This window comes from Thermobia domestica, chromosome 15 (assembly GCF_964235325.1).
Source record: "Thermobia domestica chromosome 15, izTheDome1.hap1.1, whole genome shotgun sequence".
Classification (NCBI taxonomy): domain Eukaryota; kingdom Metazoa; phylum Arthropoda; class Insecta; order Zygentoma; family Lepismatidae; genus Thermobia; species Thermobia domestica.
The window spans coordinates 133912850-133933375 of NC_137468.1; the positions used below are offsets into that span (position 1 = coordinate 133912850).

Consider the following 20526-nt stretch of genomic DNA (forward strand, 5'->3'; position numbering starts at 1 on the left):
TAAATAATTATAATTGCATACCGAGAATCGTAAAAAAAAAAAAAAAAAAAAAAAAAAAAAAAAAAAAAAAAAAAAAAAGCCGTATAAAACATTTTAAGAGATTCATTAATTACGACCTAGCAGTTGTGTATGTAAGAGAAAACTTGAATCTATGATTTTTGTGATATTAATGCACAATTCACAAATTTTTACGTTTGCTGCAGTATTATAGAAGGAATTTACCAAATGTATACTAAACTAAGCTAACCAAAGCCAACCTACGTATCCTAACTCATATTTTATGTTCAAGAAAAGAAGAAAGAAAAAAAACACCTAAATAAAATTTTAATGAACCCCATCAGCACTATATTACAAAAGTTAAACATATCATGCATTGTTGTGCGTGAGCCAGCGTATAGTACATTACGTCATTCTTACTACTTGCTACTACAGTAGAGCGTCGATTATCCGAAGTAATTGGGGGACATGGGTGTTCGGAAAACTGGTTTGTTCGGATAATCGAACTGTACTGTACTGTACTCGACTGTAGGCCTACTTCTACAGCCAGTGCCAAACCCACAGAAGTGTGCTGATTGTAGAAACACAGCGACTGGCGGCTTGGCCGGTCAGCAGCGCCTTATGAAGGCCCCATTAGAAGCAATGTTCCGCCAGCGGTGGATCAGTGCGGCGACTACTGTGGGAAACTTGGTTTGGGAGTGAGGGGGATGATGGACGGTAGGGTGGGAGAGTAACAGGTGCGAGCAAGTACACAGTTCGGTTAAGCGGTCGTTCGGTTGACCGACGTTCGGATAATCGACGCTCTACTGTACTTGCATTTTGGTCAACTTATTTACCTTTGAATTTATAGTAAATATGGTGCTTTTTTTACTTTTGGCACACCAAATTTTGAAAGATTTACATGTAAAATTCCGTATTTCGCATGAAAAGACATTAAAAAATTTCTGCAAGCGATAGAGTTAAATACAAAGTAATACACCTGTATTTTATATTTCGATGTGTAGGTTACCATAGTTCACGTCTCTCGAATTGGCGTGCAGTGATGCCAGTTTTGTAACGGCGAATTTCCCGTCCATAGCCATGAAATTTACCGATTAGACGCAAAATTTCCCGCCAACTAAAATAGATACAATTTATAACACCTATTAATTTTGAAAAATATCACTTTAGAGGGCCTATAACGTGCAGTTGAACTCATTCTCGTAACGTAGAAGCCACTATTTACATGTTATGTATGATAATATCACAAAGATGCTGGCACAATATTAAAAAATCAAGAACACTGTGAACTTTTTTTTTTTTTTTTTTTTTTTTTTTTTTAACTAACACTATGGTTTTCTTTATGGTTTGGAAGGGAATGTAGTGTTCGGTAAAGAAACACAATACAATTTTCTGGTTTTAACAAGATTTTTGTTTTGTTGCACATTACTTGTTCCTTGCTAAAAATAGAAAAAAAAAGCTGTAGCAATAGACAAAGTATTTTGCTATTGCATTACATTAACTACATGCTTAAAGTTTTTTGTGATACTGAAGCTCACTTTTACTACAAAAGAGCTCGACGTTACAGATCTTATACCTAGCTTTCGTATCGATTCCCGATTTCTGCTTTTTCCTATCATATGTATCGGATGGGTTTGATATTTCTTTTCATTATCGAAGCATAGCAGTGACACCAGTGTGTGTGCCAAAACACAGAACCATCAGACAACTGTACCCAATTTATTTTGGAAACAATAAACCAACCTCACATGTGCGAGGGGAAGGGTAGCACAGAGGAAAGATCAGGTATTTACTCACGGTCAGTTCGCAGCAGGAGTTCATAGTACCAAGCCCTTTTTGTTTCACTTTGTCTTTACTAGTCGTTTGTGCTGGCTATATGCCTGCTTAGTTGGTCAACATTGAGATAAGTCAGTGAAGGAATTGTTCGTGTGAGAGAGAGAAGAGCAAAAGAAGAAAAAAATGAATGAATGATAAAACATACCAGAAAAGTCGAGAATGTCAGAATTTCCCGTTTTCAGCCTATTTTAAAGAAAAATTCCCGCATTCCCGGCAGTGCTCAGTATTTCCCGTTTTACGGGAAATTTCCCGCCAACTGGCATCACTGTTGGCGTGTGGCATCAGCCAACAAGCTCGCAGTGCGCTGTTACTATACCTTCAGGCAGGGACCTACGCAGGAATTTATTTCGGGAGTGTTCAAACACAATTTCAGGCTAAATTATATTAAAATTTGTAAAATTGCCCCTAAAATTAGACTAAATTTATAAAAAAGTCCGGATTTCGGGGGGTCCGGACCCCCAGGACCCACCCCTTGCGTACGTCCCTGCCTTCAGGGAGGAACCTAATCATTCATAATTGTCCACAAATACGAACAAAATTAATTATGAATGATTTGATTCCTCCCTGAAGGTTTAGTAACAGCGCACTGAGAGTTTATTGGTTGATGCCACATGCCAATTCGGTTGACGCAGAGTATAGTGTAAAAGCCTTACGAGTACTTTACTACGGATAAAATAAGTGAGTGCATATAAATGATGGTTGTATTAGAAACTATTTTCCACCGGTGCTGTATTTGTGCACAGTGTACAGAAATTGTATTTTATGTTTACAAGTGGAACGCTACAAGTATAAAACCGTGACAAGTATTATTGAAACTCATATCATTACCAAAATCCACATATTTCACTATCTTTATTATTGCATATACCAATCTTCGCTGACGCACCTGCTCCCTTCGGACGCACCCCCCTCTCTAGAGCTCGCGCTCTTCAGCTTCGCCCTGCCGTGACTCGATGAGATAGCATTCGTGCTTTGCATTGCAGTTTTTATGCATACATCCGGACGCCGTATTTACGCGCGAATCCTAGAAGAATTTAAATTTTTCAACAATTGATTATGATGGTCCCCTTGAAATTTAACTATTCCATTTGACAAGTTTCCATGTCGGCCAGCGCAAATCATATCATTTAGTAAACAATAAGAAGAAATTTGTGAAAGACTTGTAATTTTTGAACAATTCTTTCGAGCTGTGCGGCAAAAGTAAAAAGAGAAATATTCCTAAAAATGTACTTAAAATATTATGTCGAGCTTCACATGAAAAGCAGTAGCGCGTTTCAACTAATTCGATGATTTGTAACTATACATTCAAGAAATTAGCTGACAAATACAGATAACGTACAGTTTGACAAGTTAGTGGCAAAATAGAAATTTTAAAAAAATACACGAAATTTATGGTACATATAATTAGGTATTTCCAGAAAAAATGCCTATTTCATTGGTGAATATAGGCTACAACTCATACAGCTAACCTTTGTAAAGATCTATAATATGGTAGCAAAACAATAATAAATAAAAAATACTTTAGAGCCAATGACTTTAAAATTTTAAGTTCCTAAGTCAGAGTTATCTGTACAAATAATACCACATAAAGAAATTTGTTTCGTGACCTGATGGGTAATGCCAGAGACTTGGGGAACTATTCCGATATGGATTGCGTCAACGCAAAGCAATATTTAACATTTTGTTAGTGATCAATGGCATAGCAGTTATAATGAATGACTTCTTGCATTTCTTGTATGTACAATTTCTTGAACATTGCTTCCGAATGATCCCCTGAGACGTGCAAACGAAGAAAGTGAGTAATTATCATGGTTATACCGCTTGGCTACACCCACTAGCTACCAAACAGCCAAACAAATTGTGCTTTCAAACCATCCTTTGTATTGCTTCAATTGGAACAAACTGTTACTTATTTCATTCATTCGTGTTTAAAAAAGAAATAGTAACAAGTCGGTAATATTTACAGATAATATTGAACTGTTTCGATATTACTCCCCTAAAGTTGCACGAAAATAAGTATATTCACCGCACGAAATAGCTATTAGGTAAGTCTCGTAAACATTTTTTCTACCATCTTGTTGAAATGTGAATTCATATTACTAACTCAAGAACAATTTATATCCACATTAAGTTTCATTAGTCCCTTCAAGAACTCAAATGGGTTTCATTTTATTGTATGTCCTTTGATTAATGTTTTATTTCGTTTTAAAAAGTTCTTCACGATATCTCTAACGCTGAGGGAAAAAAGGGAATTTTGAAACAGCGTTACCATCTTGTACAGCACGAAATTCTCAGCTTTTACAGAGTACCGAATATCTCGGTAAGTACTTGACTTATCGCTCTCAAATAAACGCGACAATGCTCCTTATGACATACTGATTTGCTGTATGAATTTTAAATCATACTGTACTAGGGACCTTTTTCAAGTTATTGCATTATTTCCAAATTCAACTTTTCTCTCTCCTGTTGTGGCAACACTGTTTAACTGATCCTTCTAAACTTGAAGTCATTTTAAAGAGTTCTTCCCAGTATTTCATTTAATGTGCACAAATAGTTACTACTTCATTCCTTGTGTGTGTTAAAGGCGTTTAAATTTGACACATGTTTTACAATATTTCTCAAAAAGTATGCAACACTGATCTGCAAGTGTCACCTCTTTCGTCATTGTTTTCATTGCTGATTCGAATTATGAAATTAAATTTAGGTCATTCCATTTCAAAAATCATAACTTTATATTGGGTTGGCAACACTGTTCACCTGGTGATGTTACCCAATACATCGATAGATGTCCCCCTTCCTGTAGTTGTTTTATGCAAAGTTTCGCTTCTCTATCTCTCTTGGTTCCTCTGTTATAAAGGTGGGACATTATAAATGGTGCACCCGGTATATATATATATATATATATATATACGTAAGTACATCTAGCCTGCGCAAGAGAAACAGTATAAGTCAGAAATTGGCCAAAATGAGATAAGTCAAAATTGGAAATCTATGTGTCATGCTCCTCCTCCGGTTAACTTTGTATAAGTCAATTCTAAACGTGAGTTGAATAATCGCGGCTTGGTACTGTTAGTATAAGTGATTCATATTTATGGTTGGTAAAATAAAAAATCGCCTCCTGAAAACCTGTGTTCTTTAACTTATACTGTTTCTCCCGCGCAGCCTAGATATATATTGACGGTGTTAGCAATGTAAGTTGCTCCCGAAAGTTTTAGAAGATACATATTTTATGTAAGAGGACTGAATTTATGAGTTACTTTTGTCTAGAATTCGGCTTTTTTTTATTTTTTTTCTTTCTTTTTCTTTGGTTTTTATTTGGTTGAGTTCATGGTTTTAATTTTTGATTATCGAAGGAGAATAATGAGCGATAGGTATTTCCGCCATGAAATTCCACCGATTTTGGTATTCTTATTTTTTCATTTAGATTTAGACGCCTAAACAAGCCTATTGAGAACAGAATCAAGTTCTTCGCCTTGGTATGGTAGTCTCCTGGTTTGGCGGGCTGCAGGTTGAGCAGCGGAAGAAAGACATGTTTTAGGGTATCTTAGTAGGCACTGAAACTTTCTCCTCAACATCTACGAAAGGTTATTGTGAGTTATATGTATAAAAATATTTTCTTATTCAAACAAGCCAGTGATGAAATAGAAAGAAATCAATTAAATTACTTTTCAAAAAGTGGGAAGGGACGAACATTTGGAAATTGAAAGAAAAAAAAATAGCAAGTATACTGATAGAAGATATCTAAAAAGTGATCTTTTTTTCAGCTGAACAATAAAAGAACTCACTTAGAAGTAAATTATATAACTTCATAACTACGCATAATAACATTATCATTCTCATTTCTTATACTTCCTTTGCTACAAGTTGAAAGTAATATGCGTATGAATGCACTTTGAATATACGAAAAGGGCCATACTGATCTTGCTGTCACAGTTCTGCCACTTGTACAATAAGTACAAAAAGCTTTTGTTCGGTATGTTGCCATTAGATACGAATTAAGTTTAAGCCTATCACTGTCGAGATACAATAACAATCGTTAACAAGTTGATATCCACGTTAAACTTAATATGAGAAGAATTAGAGTGCATGGCCCATACATGGGCCAAAGGAGAAGTACTGAGAAGGAAAAGTTGCAGTAGGTGAAGAACACGGATTTTTCACAGTCATTAACTCTATAAATAATGAAACATGTAATGAAATATTGAGTTTAATTTCACAAAGGAATGGCATCAAAATTCCCTGCCAGAAACAATGAATGTACTTATAGTGGTAAATCATGTGATAAACAGAAACCATTTCTAGTATGAGTAACTGTTTTCGCGGTGAGGCAAAAAAAAAAAAAAAAAAAAAAAAAAAAAAGTGAGGCGGTGAGGTAAGTTAACCACAGTTAAGATTTATTATTATTATTATTATTATTATTGAAATTTAACTCCAAAGTAATTTCGAGTTCAAGAAATTTCAATGTATGTTGCTCTCATTACTATTATGCAAATGGTATCTTACATTCACACCAGATAGTGTCAACATTAGTAAATCTTTGAATATGATATTATCACTGCTTTAATTACAACCTATGCATACACTGAAAAGTAAGAAAGGTAAATTTTTTTAATTACCTGTAATTTCATTAAGCTTACATACTGGTTCGACTTTTGCTTCATCTGCGAGCATTCAGGATCAGTAGAGCTGTCGTTTGATGCTTTCAACAATGTATTTGAGTTAACAGGCAATATATGGTTTAAAAAGCTATAACGAGGTCCGAATAATTCATACTTTACTGCTTCCTCCTGGATATAACCGGAAGTTAAATCGTGTAGTCCACTCAAATACGAGCGAATTAATATCTTCATCGCTTCAGTATGGGTTAAATTTCCCTCCAATTTCTTCTTCTGTGAAAAGAAATTTACAAAATAATCTTCCAGAAATATCTGTAGCACATGATTAGTCTTTTTTGGTCCTGAAGTTGATGCCATACATGATGGAAGAGACTCCAGAAACATCTGTAGAACTTCCCGCAGAGATAAAACGTTTTCTTCACATATTAAGCGTAACAAAACCGCTGGAAGAACTTCGGGCTTCACTTCCATAAGTACCAATGCGGTGTCTGAAAAAGATGCCACCTTACTTGGCGTATGACTTACAAGTAAAATCCAATTATCAAGTAATACTTTAGTTAGCTGTTGTTCCGATAAAGAATTAAGTACAGTTTTGGCTTGTTCTAAAGATCCCTTTTGGATACATAACAGCACAAGAGCTAACGCATCTTGTGGTTCAGGAGAAGCTCTAGAACACAATTGTTTCTTCATTATCTGAAGAACCCGATCCATTTTATATTCTCGCAAAATATTAGAATGAAGAACTAATGCCGACACTTCACTAGGATCATGTTTTTCAAACAAATCCAGAAGGGTATTAGCAAATGGTATAGGTATGGCCTCTGAATCACTACGTAAAATTGTATGCTTTAAGTAATAGATAAGTCCTAGGTATTGATTTGTTTCTGCAGAATCTGATGAAGGTTCAGATCTTGTAACTCTTTCGACAACTTCTGGAGCTGTGAATCCAGACATTTTGTAATATGGATGAGCTAGTTTCCAATTGACTTCTGAATCACAGCTGAAAAAAATAAAATTTAGTCTGAATAAATTTCAAATGACGCACAGAAACTATACTTCCATAAAATTACTACAATAACAGAATACGTGAAGGTTTCTCACAAATCCCAAACCATAACATTCCTCAAATAAATAAAGCATTATTAATACCACTTATATATCACTGGCTTTGTTAAATGTTCACTCTAAACCAAGCTCAAGCTTGCTTGAAAGAAAGAAAGAGAAAAAACGGGAAAGTATTATTTTTACGAAGCTTTTGGATGCTTTAGCCTCCATAAATTTTGAGAACAATAGTTTCATAGATACCACTTTACCTAAATATTTGTTTTTCCCTCCCTTAAAAAGCGGTATCGCAGCATCGCAGTTTGTTACACAAAAACATAAAATTGTGATGCAAACGGAGGAAAACTGCATACCAAAATGCGATTCATTTATAATCATAATTAATCACCAAAGTGGAATATTTTTACAAGACAATAGCTATTTTTTTTTTCTTCCATGACAGAAGGGCTGGTTCTCTTCTGATCTCATATGGCTGCGATAGATCTTACCTCGAAAACCTGACAAGTTGTCTCTTTGGTTCTCAATATATCAATCCATTATGGATTAGACACATGTTACTGGAGACTAGCTGAAGAATTGGCGACAGAGACCATGAGGTATTCGCTAGTTTATACCTTATAGAAATAAAGCGACGCAATGGGCTTTGAAAATGCAATAACTTCGCTTACTTTTTCGAAATTAGATAACTAACGAAAACACGAGACTTTAACAATCTGTTCTGCAGTTATTTCAGGTTCTGGAGTAAGGAGTTCATAAATGACATATCTGCATTCATTGCATGCCCCACTAATATTCTTTTGCTGTGTCCTCTTGCAAAGAGATTAATAATTTTTGTAAACAATTCGTAGTTTTGTATAAAATATAGCAAAGAAGGAAACAACAGAAAAAGAAAAGTAATTTTAACAAATGTTACTGCAAACTTATAGCAATAGGGAACTTTGTACGATAATAATGTTTGTAATAAATTAGCATCAGTCCAATTTATTTCTTTAAACTTTCTTAATAATCGTAAATCATATCTCAGTTTAATTTCTATTGTAGATATCAACTTTATATAGTTTGGATATTGGGCTCTAGGTTAAATCCTCGTACTTCTACACTTCATTCAGTTTCTACATTCAATCACTCAGCTCCTTCAAAAATTTACTTGATTTTAGCATTTCACTATTTCTCTTACTCTTAAAAGGGTGACTGCAACATTTATCATTTTAAATAATGATAATATGATGTCATCACATTTATGTGGGATATCACCTTCTCATCAATGGAAGCTATTTTTTTTTAAGCTAGCCTCTTATTTAGGAGACCTCAGATTCCTTACCTGACATAGTAATCTCCTAGTAAGCCACATGATTCTTTGTAAAATTCTCGAATCCTTTGTATTCTTTCTTCCATTTCTTCTATTTTTGGACACGCTTCTCGAACTGCTTGCTCGTTACTCATTATCCAATTATAACATTGTAAAGCAGTCCGTAATACCATATGGCCTTCTCCCAAAAGATGCAAGTATGTAGCTGGGCTAGTATTACGATGCACTAATGCAACTTGCAAAATATCCTTGTATAAATCAGCTGCAGTAGGAAGCTGAAGAGAATACAAGGTCCAGCCACCACCCTGAGAACTGTGTTGAAAAAATTAGAAGCGATAGTAAATATTCATTATAAACACTAAAGATATAGATATCTGAAAGGATAAATAACTATATAAAGATATGGATTTATAAGAACGTTAGAACAGAGTATCTATACACGTTAAGAACAGAAAAAACAGACTTGTTTGAGAATTAAAAAAATGTAACCAGAGGTACGCTTCGCACTTTCTTTTCTTTTCTTTTCTTCTTTTTTTAATGTTTCTAGGAAGAAATATCTGAAAACTGACAATGAACATTTACTTCTGACATATGGTATTTAAATGCATTTAAGAATGATTAATTTTTAACCACATGGATTTCGAAATATTTATATTTATCAATTTAATGGAAACATCTTAAAAGAAAATGCAACTTACAAAATATGGCGTTGGACTACCTTTCGCCCTCAGAAAAGCTCTGATGCGATGTGGAATGGAGTTATCGAGTTCGTAAATAGCAACACGTAGAATACTATATCATTTAGTGTGCAATGCATCAGTCATTTCGGTGAGAGAAGATGGCGTAAATCTACACCGGATTCGTGTCTCCGAAACGGACCACAGATGTTCAATTACATTAAGGTCTGGGGATTAGGTGGGTCAAAGGTGTTCAGCTTCATCCTGATGTTCCTCAAACCATGCAGCAACAGTTCCAGCTATACGAATGCGCACAATATACTCCAGGAATATGCAGTTATTGTCTGGAAACATTTGAACCATAGGATACACATGGTCCCCTAAAATGGAGATAATCATAGGCAGTGGCGCGACCCGTTAAGTTTCAGGGACCCACTGAAAATCAAGATATTGCGACCTACAGTATCACAGAGCCGCCGCCATGTTTACGGTTGGCTGGAGCCACTGCAGATCATCCGCTTCTTTGAGAGTCTGCTGCACATATTAAATACGTCCCGAGATTCGAAACAAGGTAAACAATGACTAATCCAACTATATTACACGTTTCCAGTCATCAATGATCCATATTATATGTACGCGGCATTGTGCTAACGTGCTACGGTCTCTTCGGGCCGGACTGTGATTGTCGGCAAAGGTTGTGGGAGGTTCTACTTAAGTTTCTCCGTTCAATTGCACCGGTCACACGACTGTTCTGAGTGATAATCCCTTTTAAGTCTCGGCGGGACCTGTCACTGAAGGTTTTCTTGCAAGTACTGTTCGTCTTTGACGATGTGGTTTTGCTGTGAGTTTTGTAGGCGACACACCCAACACATCACTGTCGTCACGCTCGCACCATATAATCGATCAACAACAGTTTGGAAATAAGAAAAGTCACTTATTTTACTTTATCATCGTGTACTCAGTTCAGTACACAGTGCCGTTCTACTGCTCCTCATATAGTACGGAATTTTTCTTAACACACCATTACCAACAACCTGGCGCCTCCTGATCGTTACTAACTCACACAACTGACTTGTTTCTAATTCCAAGTGTTTCCATTAAATTGAATCACCACATACAATAAAAGAAAATGTTAGCTTTATTCCTGACAAAGGAGACAGGCACTAATGCGCAACAAAGCTTCATGATTTTTCGCAGTATTTCAGAAACTTTTGCTGTTGTTCTATGATTTACGAATACGATATTTATCACATATTAAAAAAGGTCCAAATTTTGTTTTTTGAGATACTCTATTTTAAACCAATATTCATAAAATATAATTAGAAAAAGTTCCAAAGAAGTCTGAGCTAGAAAGAAAAGTAAGATGTATTTCATGATATCTCAGGTAGGCAGTAAGTAATTCATACATCGTTACGCCTGAAATTTGTGACAAAGTAAAAGCCATGGTATTCTACTCTAAATGCACAAATTTAAAACGTGATATTGAATCTCTACGTCAGAGATTCTGTAAAATTTAAATTAATCAATTAATTAAAGATTGATATAGTATTAAATGATTATGGTTGATGATAAAATTCATTCTCTGACAAAGAAAGGGAAGGAAAAGAAAATCTTTACAATAAAATTTCTCAAATATGCACTTTTTAACCAATTTCTACATGCAACAGGGGACTGTAATAAACTTTACTTTTACCGCATAGCATCTGACTATTGATATCCATTTCATCAAAACTCAAAGAACTCGCCGAAGGAGCATTCCAGCCACGAGACTTTCTTATGTAGCCTCGATGCTGTAGTACGAAACTATACGTTATATTATTTTCCTTTCTAGTTACTTTAAACTGTCTTAAAGTATATCATTGCATTTGCGTTTCCATTAAGTGATAAGTGTTTTAATTTTGAGACTTTTTATTGATTTCAGATATTTCAAATAAAATAAAAATAATAATGAAAAAATAAATTTGAAAATCTACATTGTTTATTAGAAACAAGACAGAAGAAAAATAAAAAAAATATGTTGTACCATTTTAATAAATATAAATAACAATTAAAGAATTAAATGTTTGTCCTTATAGACTTTTTTTTTTGAGCAACATAATACTTAATATTTTTGATCAAGGCTGACGATTGTCAATGTCCGTACATTGTGTGGAAATTTTACTACTTTAAAATACAATTAATTGAAAATAGTCCTTAATATAAATTATTCAGTTTACATGCAAATGTAAAATAACCAAAATATCAACATATATGCAATGATATATATTCAATGTAGATACATAAACGTTATGCAAGAAAATTAAATTTCTTACAAGAAAAGTTTTATCCTGAACAATTCTAAAATCAAAGAAGGTAAACAAGGTAATAATTGTTTGACCATTACACTAAGATTTTGTTTAATGTTCAAAATAAGGGAAAAAAAAAAACGAAAATATCTGCAAATTCTTACTCTTGACTAGATGTGCTTGATCCCTCAGAACATGCCAAAAGAATCAGATACGAGTCCGCCAATACAAGATATTCCACTCCGAAAAACGGTCGCAGACCAATTAAGCATACTGGATCATCAGGAGAAGGACATGCCTAAAATAATGAGCATACATTGTCAAAAAATGATTTCATCTTTTACTTAGAATTAATTTGTATTCATGTCTTAAAACGTCTAATATGCAATTGTGTAATTCAGAGGAAATAAAATTAATACACAAATAATTATAACAAGATTTCTTGAAGAATTATACCATCTTCACGATATATTTTAGTGAGTACAAGTTGGTTAAATTAGAAGTCATTAATTCTACACTTTGTTAAAATACGAAAAATATTTACAGTTTTAATCTTGAGCTTTTCAAAAAATATCTAAACTACATTTGAATTTACTAGCTTTATCATGTTTTGCACGAAAAAAACTTTTACGATAAGAAAATATAGTCAGAATAATGTTTATTCACTATGTTCTTGGTTTTCTAACGACCAAAATTAAAAGAAAGCGCCGTTAATTAATTCATTACACACACAAATATGTACAAATATATTACATATCGTAATGTAGTGTACAAATCACATGACGGGCAGTATGGGAAAGTAAATAAAAACATGCTTAATAATAATAATAATAATAATAATAATAATAATAATAATAATAATAATAATAATAATAATAATAATAATGACAGAAATTACATAAATTGGCAAAGATGGTGACTCAATGATAACACGTTCATTTCTAACTGGGGATTCTTGTTTTGATCCAGGTCATATGAGATTGTAGTAGGCAACATCGCCTTCGTGGGTTTTGTTGGGCTTCTCCCTTTCCTCCTACATTCTCATCCCACAAATTCTTCGATAATCACCCTCCTCTTGTACTTCCGGTTTTTCTCCCTTAGCCTAAGAACAAAACAGTGGAGAGCTCTACTGTGGTTCTATAGTCATGATGAGCGCCTTGAGGATGAGAGACTCGGGTTCGATTTCTGGTGAAAGCTCATGAGGTTCGGATTCCATTTTAAGTTGTAGTCCAAGTCTCGGTGCTGAAAAGGAAGGTTAAATACCAAATAAACAACATAACCGGGGAATGCTAAATTTAAGATTGAATTTCATTTCACCATATCAATCATCATAAAATAGGTAGAAAATAACCTATTTTAAAGACGTAGATGAAGTCACAATTGAATACTGTGTGTAGATACCATAAAATGGAGAGAGTTGCGTTATGCTGAGAAATAAAGAAAAAGCACGCACCTTATGCAATGATTCTTCTTACATTTCAAAATAAAATCACACAACAACAACAACAACAACAAAAAAAAAAACGCTCTTGTCTCCACCTATAGTAATTTAATCACACAAATTAAGAAATCAGTGGCCACTTGTATAGGAATTTACACATAGAAAAATACGAAAAACTGAATTATTACAGAATATGTGATAAGCTTTATAATGTTCTGCTTACGGAGAAATTAGCAAGTGAGCCGCGAGTGAGAAAACACTGCTAACTACTTTCTACATTGTTCTGTTACACAAAATTCAGCATGAGAGTTTCCGCCCTGCTCCGCTCTCACGATCTACTCAAACTTATCCAGTAACAAGCGAGTTCTGCTTCAGTCAATCATCATGGTCTCTGCTTTGTTCAGAGAGGTGTGACGTCTCCAGAGATATATGTGGACAACTCGGAGTCATTGTGACTACTCAGAGACCACTAACAGCCCACGTTGTAGTCGGTTATGAACCTTCTGCTACTTAAGATGTGAAAATTACCTCACTCCCTGTAGATTTTAACTGCTTCTGTTTCAATATTACTCAAATGTAATTAGTACAATACACGAAAATACGTAGATATTATCCAAACAGATAAAAATGTATCAATAATAATGCCTAATTACACTTATTGATGTTTTAATATTGGTGGATGTGTTTTCATTTGTTTCGTGCATTGTTTCCATATGGCGCAATTTTATGCATACATTTATAGGTTCGTATATGGCACAATATATATATTACAATACATGGGTGTATGTGTGTGAAAGAGTATTGAATTAAGAAGCGAACCCATTGTCTTGTTTACATAAGTGCTCAGTTTTGCTTTTATTATTTACTAGCATCGATAACCCGCTTCACTGAGTTGAAATAAAAGCTTTAAAGACACAACTCCTTATCTCATCTCCGAAAACTATGGATTCGATCTAATATCGGTCATTTTCGATCACTTTTATATATCACCTCCTCCCTCTCCTTCAAGTTGCGGAGCTGAATCTGGGTTTAAATAGCATCGGAAGTATCACTGTTCATCTCAGCGACCCCGAAAACTATGGATTCGACACTGATATTGGTCATTTTCGATCATTTTTATATGTCTCTCCTTCCCCTAGGTTACACCGTCAAAGTGAAATGATAAAAACCACCCCACGCCCGAACCGCATCTATGTTGAAAATTTGATCGAAATTGGTCGTGTGGTTCAAAAGGTACGAAGTCACGAACATATCATTTTCAATTTTATATAGTAGTTTTATATTAGTTTTTTTCAGTTACTGTGACTTGTGGAGAAACAAAAATAGCGTATTTGCATTATTTTTGTTTCCCTACATCACACAGCAGACAAGCAGTTTTCCTTGGTGGCTTACGTACATATTTATGCAATGAGTTTCACCACTTCAAATAGTCTGATAAGAACTATGTTTAAACACCGCTATTGGAAAGACTTACCATAAATGAAACAGGCACAGATCGATCCTTTACCTAATTGAATATCTAAATGTATTACCAAAGCATGTATTTGTCCTTCTTTTATACTAACTCTTTCCCCTTTGATATTACAATCTTCAATTTGTCGTATTTTTCTTTCTATTGTTACTTTACAAGTGACCTTTCGTCCATTTTTTTTAAATTACTACTTACGAAGGAAACAGTGTTACAGAAAAAAAAATTGGTTCAACGTGATTTTATTGCGAAATGCAAGGCAAATTATTGTGTAAGACAGATAACATTGTTTATGAAGGCTAGGTGGCACGATCTGCTTATTCGAAGTACCTCCAATTCACTCAAGCATATATTCCTCATCCTAAGGTGAATAAGAGAATATTTGAAAGACTATTTCAACAAAATTTGTCATGTTCTATAAAATTTGACGGCCACTCTCTTTCAGAAGTTTACTGTGCTTAGGTAGACACATATATTTCAACTCTTTGAAAACTTTCTAGCAAGTCTATGTAGATCTAGGCTTTTATTCACATATCAGTAAAGTCGCCGAAATTTTCCAGTCTAAAAATTTTAGTAGTTTCTAAAGACATATCACTTATTTACAATTCAATTAATGCAAAAAAATATGTCTTCATATATTTTGAAGGTTTTATGTCTGTTCATTATTAATGTAGATTTTTCAAATTAGTAAGAGTTTCGAATTCTATTATAATTATTATTATTATTATGTAAAAAGAATTTTTAAAATATAATCTTACAGCGTTAACGTTATCAATTTTCTCCAACTCCTGAATTAAATAATGTCCAGAGCGAAGCGTATATGTTTCCAATCCAGTTTCCGTCAATCCGTGCAAAATGTATTTTTCAAGAACTACACTTGAGACAGGAGCAGTAAATGGATAAACTGCTACGCAGGCAGGCTGTTGAAATCCACCAGATACATCTGCTGAGTTATGTGCATTAGAAAAGTAATAAAGGTAACCTTCTTGTTGAGTAGCGATAAAGCAAATTATACCAGCAAGCTTACCAAAATGTTCAGAGAGCATTGGATTTACCGACGACTGAGTACTATTACCTAAAAAGAAAGAATGAATTACATGGCACAAATGAAAGAAACCACACATTCACCAATGTGAAAATGATGAATAACTACACTAAAAGTACGGTTTGTTTTACTCGCGCTCATAAGATGAAATTGATTAATCCTTCAAAGTATGGAAATTGACATCCTTTAGGTTCAGAAGAAACATGGCGGTTGTTCTAGATGTCTCATTGGCACAGTGGTATCCCGAAAACTCGGCCTAATGTGGACCGAAAGGTGCCGGGCGCTCCGGCGCCAGACACGTGGTGGAGGAGCGGGTGTGTGACGCGAGAAAAAGGAATGCGGGAAGAGGGGACACACGCACATGGGCAATGACCTTGAACGGGTCTACGCCCGGGGTTTTTTCGCCCTGTTAGATGTGGTCGAGTTATTCGGACTGCCGGGTTATCGAGTGCCGAGTTTTCGGGACTCTATTGTATTGGATAGACAGAATATACACCTAAATTTGAATATCCATAAAAACCAAAAATTGGTTGATACATGGTAAACAAATATATGAAGCATGGAAGCCTATTATGGCATGTCCCCAATTTGAACGTTTTGAAATCTGCGATTTTGAATTCACAGTTATTATAAATGTTACTTGACTGTGATATATCAATTTAAAATATCCGGGAAAATGTGTGTACTTAATATTAATACAACTCTACACATAAGTTAATAATCGTCTCTTTCTCCATAAGGGTATTCATACTACAAAGGTCATATTACATCACTTTACTTGGCAGTAACAGTTTAGATATTGTCCTGCAAATATGAGAGTAGGGAGGTTATATATTAGGTGTTTGTGTATGAACCATGCACGTTTAAAGCAATACATACAGGAACTTCAACTATAATACAGAATGTGGTAAAGTAGTACCTCCTTGGTATCACTACTGGTTCCAAAAAGGTACTACTTTACCCTACTCTGAAGTAATAGTTAAGGTTATTGTTCTTGGATGTATAGCTTCGAACGTGCATGATTTATATTTAACTTAATATGCAGTACAATATCTACACTGTTAGTCTAGAGTTACTTCTAAAGTAGTATGTGCATATTCACGTATAGATGTATTGCACATGGCAATGAACAGGCAAGAAGTATACTGAATGTACACTTACTCTAACATCACTTGTTCAATATATGTACAGGTACTATACGAAGGGAATATAAACATAGCCTGTACAGACAATGAATGTACAAATACTATACAGAGTTTGTATTTATATTTGTGTTTGTGTAAAAAAACACCTGCATCTCGCCTGTACAGGCAAGAACCTATATGGAACAGTCAATGTAGACAATTTGTGCATGGTGCTATATGTCTGAAAACCACATGTTTCTTAATTTACATGTATTGAGCAATGCATGTATACGCCTGAAAACCACTTTCTCATCTGTACATGTACTCTTCCTTCCTTTGAACATGTACTGAACAATGCATGTACGAACTTTGCGCTTGTGCTTCATGTATGTAAAACAAATGGTGCTCACCTGTATAGGCAATGTTCCTCCTTATAAATATGTACTAAACACAGAGGTAAAAGTGAAGAGGAACGCGGGGGGATGAACAATATTTATGGTGTTCCTCCACTTCCTAAAAAATTACCATGGGCACGGGGGACGGCGTGGTCATGCGTCCCTCTATCTTTTCAGATTCATTTTCACCCCCGCCTGAACAATGCATATACATACATCTCGCATGTGTTTGACGCCTGTAAACACATATTCTCAAGCTCTGTAGAGAAACGTTACATGAATTTTTAGGGGCAATGTGTATGTGTTTTTACGTATTCCATTTCCAGGTGTATGTATGTATGACGCTGACTGTAGAGGTTATTTTTTTTCCGTATTGAATAACATATTCTTTTATTAAAATAAGGCAGTAATCAAAATAAGGATTTTGGCTATCAACTTAATCGTACATGGATTTCCGTGATCAGAAAGCACCCAACCCACTGACTAATCACAGGCAGTCTTCGGGCTAACAACTCATTGCACAATCCAGCAATATATGTGGTTTCTCTGTCTGATTCTTCATACCCAACCTGATGATAAAAACAAGGTCTACTCTCGAAACGTCGGACAATGCACACATCGCATGGTTTATATACCAAGGACAGCTCTTGGCATCATGGAACCAGAAAGATACAGCTATTTCAAGAGTCGAGCAATCTATTTTATTTAATTAAAAAGTTTGGTATCATTCTGGTTTGTTATACTTTGTATTATTGGTAGATTTACTGAAATGCGAAATAAACTCGATGTTTCTTCTCATGAAATTTGCTTCAAAATGTTATTTTAGTCATTGAAATATTGAATCATTTCTAAAAAAAGAGCAGATTACAAATAATAATAATAAAACATAATGTTAAAATATTGATTATTGTGAAGGTGTCTCACACAGCCTTGTTCTCTAGCCTGTTCTTAACTGAAATGGGCCCTGACAATTTAAAATCATCTACAGTTAGGAAGAGCGTTCAGGCCAACTTCATCTTTAAAAAGAATTACTCTGAATTCCGAAACTAATACTACTTAAATAATTAAGTATTTGAATGACCCTTTCAATCTTTTGATCAATAATATATCACATATCATTAGAACTGCGGATTGAAATTGCGAATTTCACAAGCAAAGCTCCGCTAACTCGACGAAAACTTCAGCTAAGCCTTTCTAACGTCTGACCGAAAATTCGACATCATATACTGAAGACAAGTTGATCAACAGTAAAATAAACATGAAACTTAGAAAGAACTAACTAGACATAGTTTCACTTCATAATGACTTTTTCTGACAAACTAATTTTTAATTGTCCTTTATTTGTACTCAGATTTCGTTGATCTATTATGATACAAAAGTTATTTCGAAAATATAATATCTATTAGAGACTTAATCTTAAAATCGAATTTTATAAATAAATTGACATAATAATAATAATAAAAAAGACACGGAAAGAAATATTGTCATCATTCAACAGCCCAATAGTGCATCTGTAACTGGGAAATGTCATGCAAGTGCACCTAAAAATAACTCACCTTCTTTGCATTCCTTGCTAGTGACATACATAGGTTTAATATTCATACACCGGAATTCCTCTTTGCTAGTTTTACTGCATGGTAAAATCTGCAACTGCAATAAGTTGCATATTTCCTGAACCATCTTTGTAGAACACGAAGTATCTTTACATATTTTAACCTGCATTTCTAAAGGAGCACTACAAAATGGTCCCGTTCGTTTCTGAATATTTACCATCTGATTGGCTGACAAGCATTTATTCTGTTCAACAATTGTTGGTAAATACATTGGGATTGGAAAAGAGTTTGAATCTACACCGAGCTTCTCTTTCATCTCTTCGTTGAAACTACGGTTGTCCACGTTAGTATATTTTCTCAATTCATTCCACTCAACAAATTTATTGGGTGCATTATTGTTCTCCAATCTCACTTTGTACTTAGCTGGAAAGTCAGTTAATTCCACATCACTTTGCTCATTCTTCTTTTTCGTTTGTTTACTACTTTCATTCAATTCTTTGAACACAACTTTGAACATATGGATATATTCCTTTGACATACAACTTATAGTATTTTCACATAGCGAAATTGTACTTGGACAAAAACTAATTTCAAAAGTTAAATATTCTTCAAAATCGATGAATTTTAATTTTGATATATCATGTGTTCTTATACAAAATTTGTACAGTACTAGGGTCTTATGAGATCCAATTAGAATGTTACCACTAACTTGGCAGCAAGTAACAACGTCAGGCGTCCTCTTCACCGGCAACTCTATCATTTCCAGGCTATTCAAACTAGATTGACTGCTCGGAGTAACTCGTCCAGCAATTCTCGCTCTCATTGGCTGGGTTTTAGAATTCATGTCCCAATTAGCATAAATTCGCGCATATACTGCATCCTTTCCTTGCCTGTTCTTCTTTGTCTCCAAAGTGGCAACATAATCGCCTGAAAAACGAAACAAAATATATTGCAACATCCTTCAAAACGTTTTCAACTCAGTTTTCATTATCATTCTAACTGCTTACATTACAATTAACTATTTGTTTTCTTTATCAGAGTAATTTTATCAGACTAAATAATCCCGACCACATACACAGATCAGCCAGAACATTATGACCACTTACCATCAATATAAACCCATCCAGGCCATAGCAGCGTCACCTGACGAGGAATGCCTGCTAGTCAGATACACGTACGGTGCATGTAGTATCAGTGAGCGTGCTGGTCGTGTGCCAATGGGGAAGGCGCATAATTTATCTGAGTTTGACCGACGGCAGATTGTAATGGGCCGGAGACTCGGCACGACCATTTCGGAAATTGCACGACTTGTCTGGTGTTTGAGGACTACTGTGGTGAGTGTCTTCAACAAGTGGCGAAACCAAAGTGAAACGACGTCCAAACGTCGAGTGGTTGGGTCCCCCCTCCCCCTCCCATTACAGATGTCGAAGTCATAGGCTGGGCAGACTGGTAAAGCAGGACAGGCGGCGAACTGTGGCGGAATTTCTATCAGACTTTAATGCTAGGCAGAGTAAAAGTGTGTCTGAAGACAGTACACCGAACACTCCGAACAATGGGTCTCCGCAGCCGACGACTTATCCATGTGCCAATGTTAACATGACCACATCGGCAACTATGACTGAAATGGGCACAAGACCATCGGCACTGGACCTTGGCGCAGTAGCAGAGTATTGCATGGTCTGATGAATCCCGATATCTTCATCATGTCGATGGGAGGG

General features: G+C 35.0%; 1 protein-coding gene across 2 annotated transcripts in view; it reads right to left on the reverse strand.

Annotated features, from left to right (window-relative positions):
• The window catches only part of LOC145671247 (BLOC-2 complex member HPS3), a 76234-nt gene that overhangs the window by 26490 nt on the left and 29218 nt on the right, over window positions 1-20526 (reverse strand). For both annotated transcript variants that reach the window (XM_081740162.1, XM_081740161.1), the window contains exons 3-7: window positions 18812-19735; window positions 15450-15766; window positions 11947-12080; window positions 8833-9132; window positions 6450-7449 (exon numbers count right to left, since the gene is read on the reverse strand). In XM_081740162.1, coding sequence (XP_081596288.1) covers window positions 6450-7449; window positions 8833-9132; window positions 11947-12080; window positions 15450-15766; window positions 18812-19735 — 2675 coding nt within the window. The remainder of the gene's footprint in view (window positions 1-6449; window positions 7450-8832; window positions 9133-11946; window positions 12081-15449; window positions 15767-18811; window positions 19736-20526) is intronic.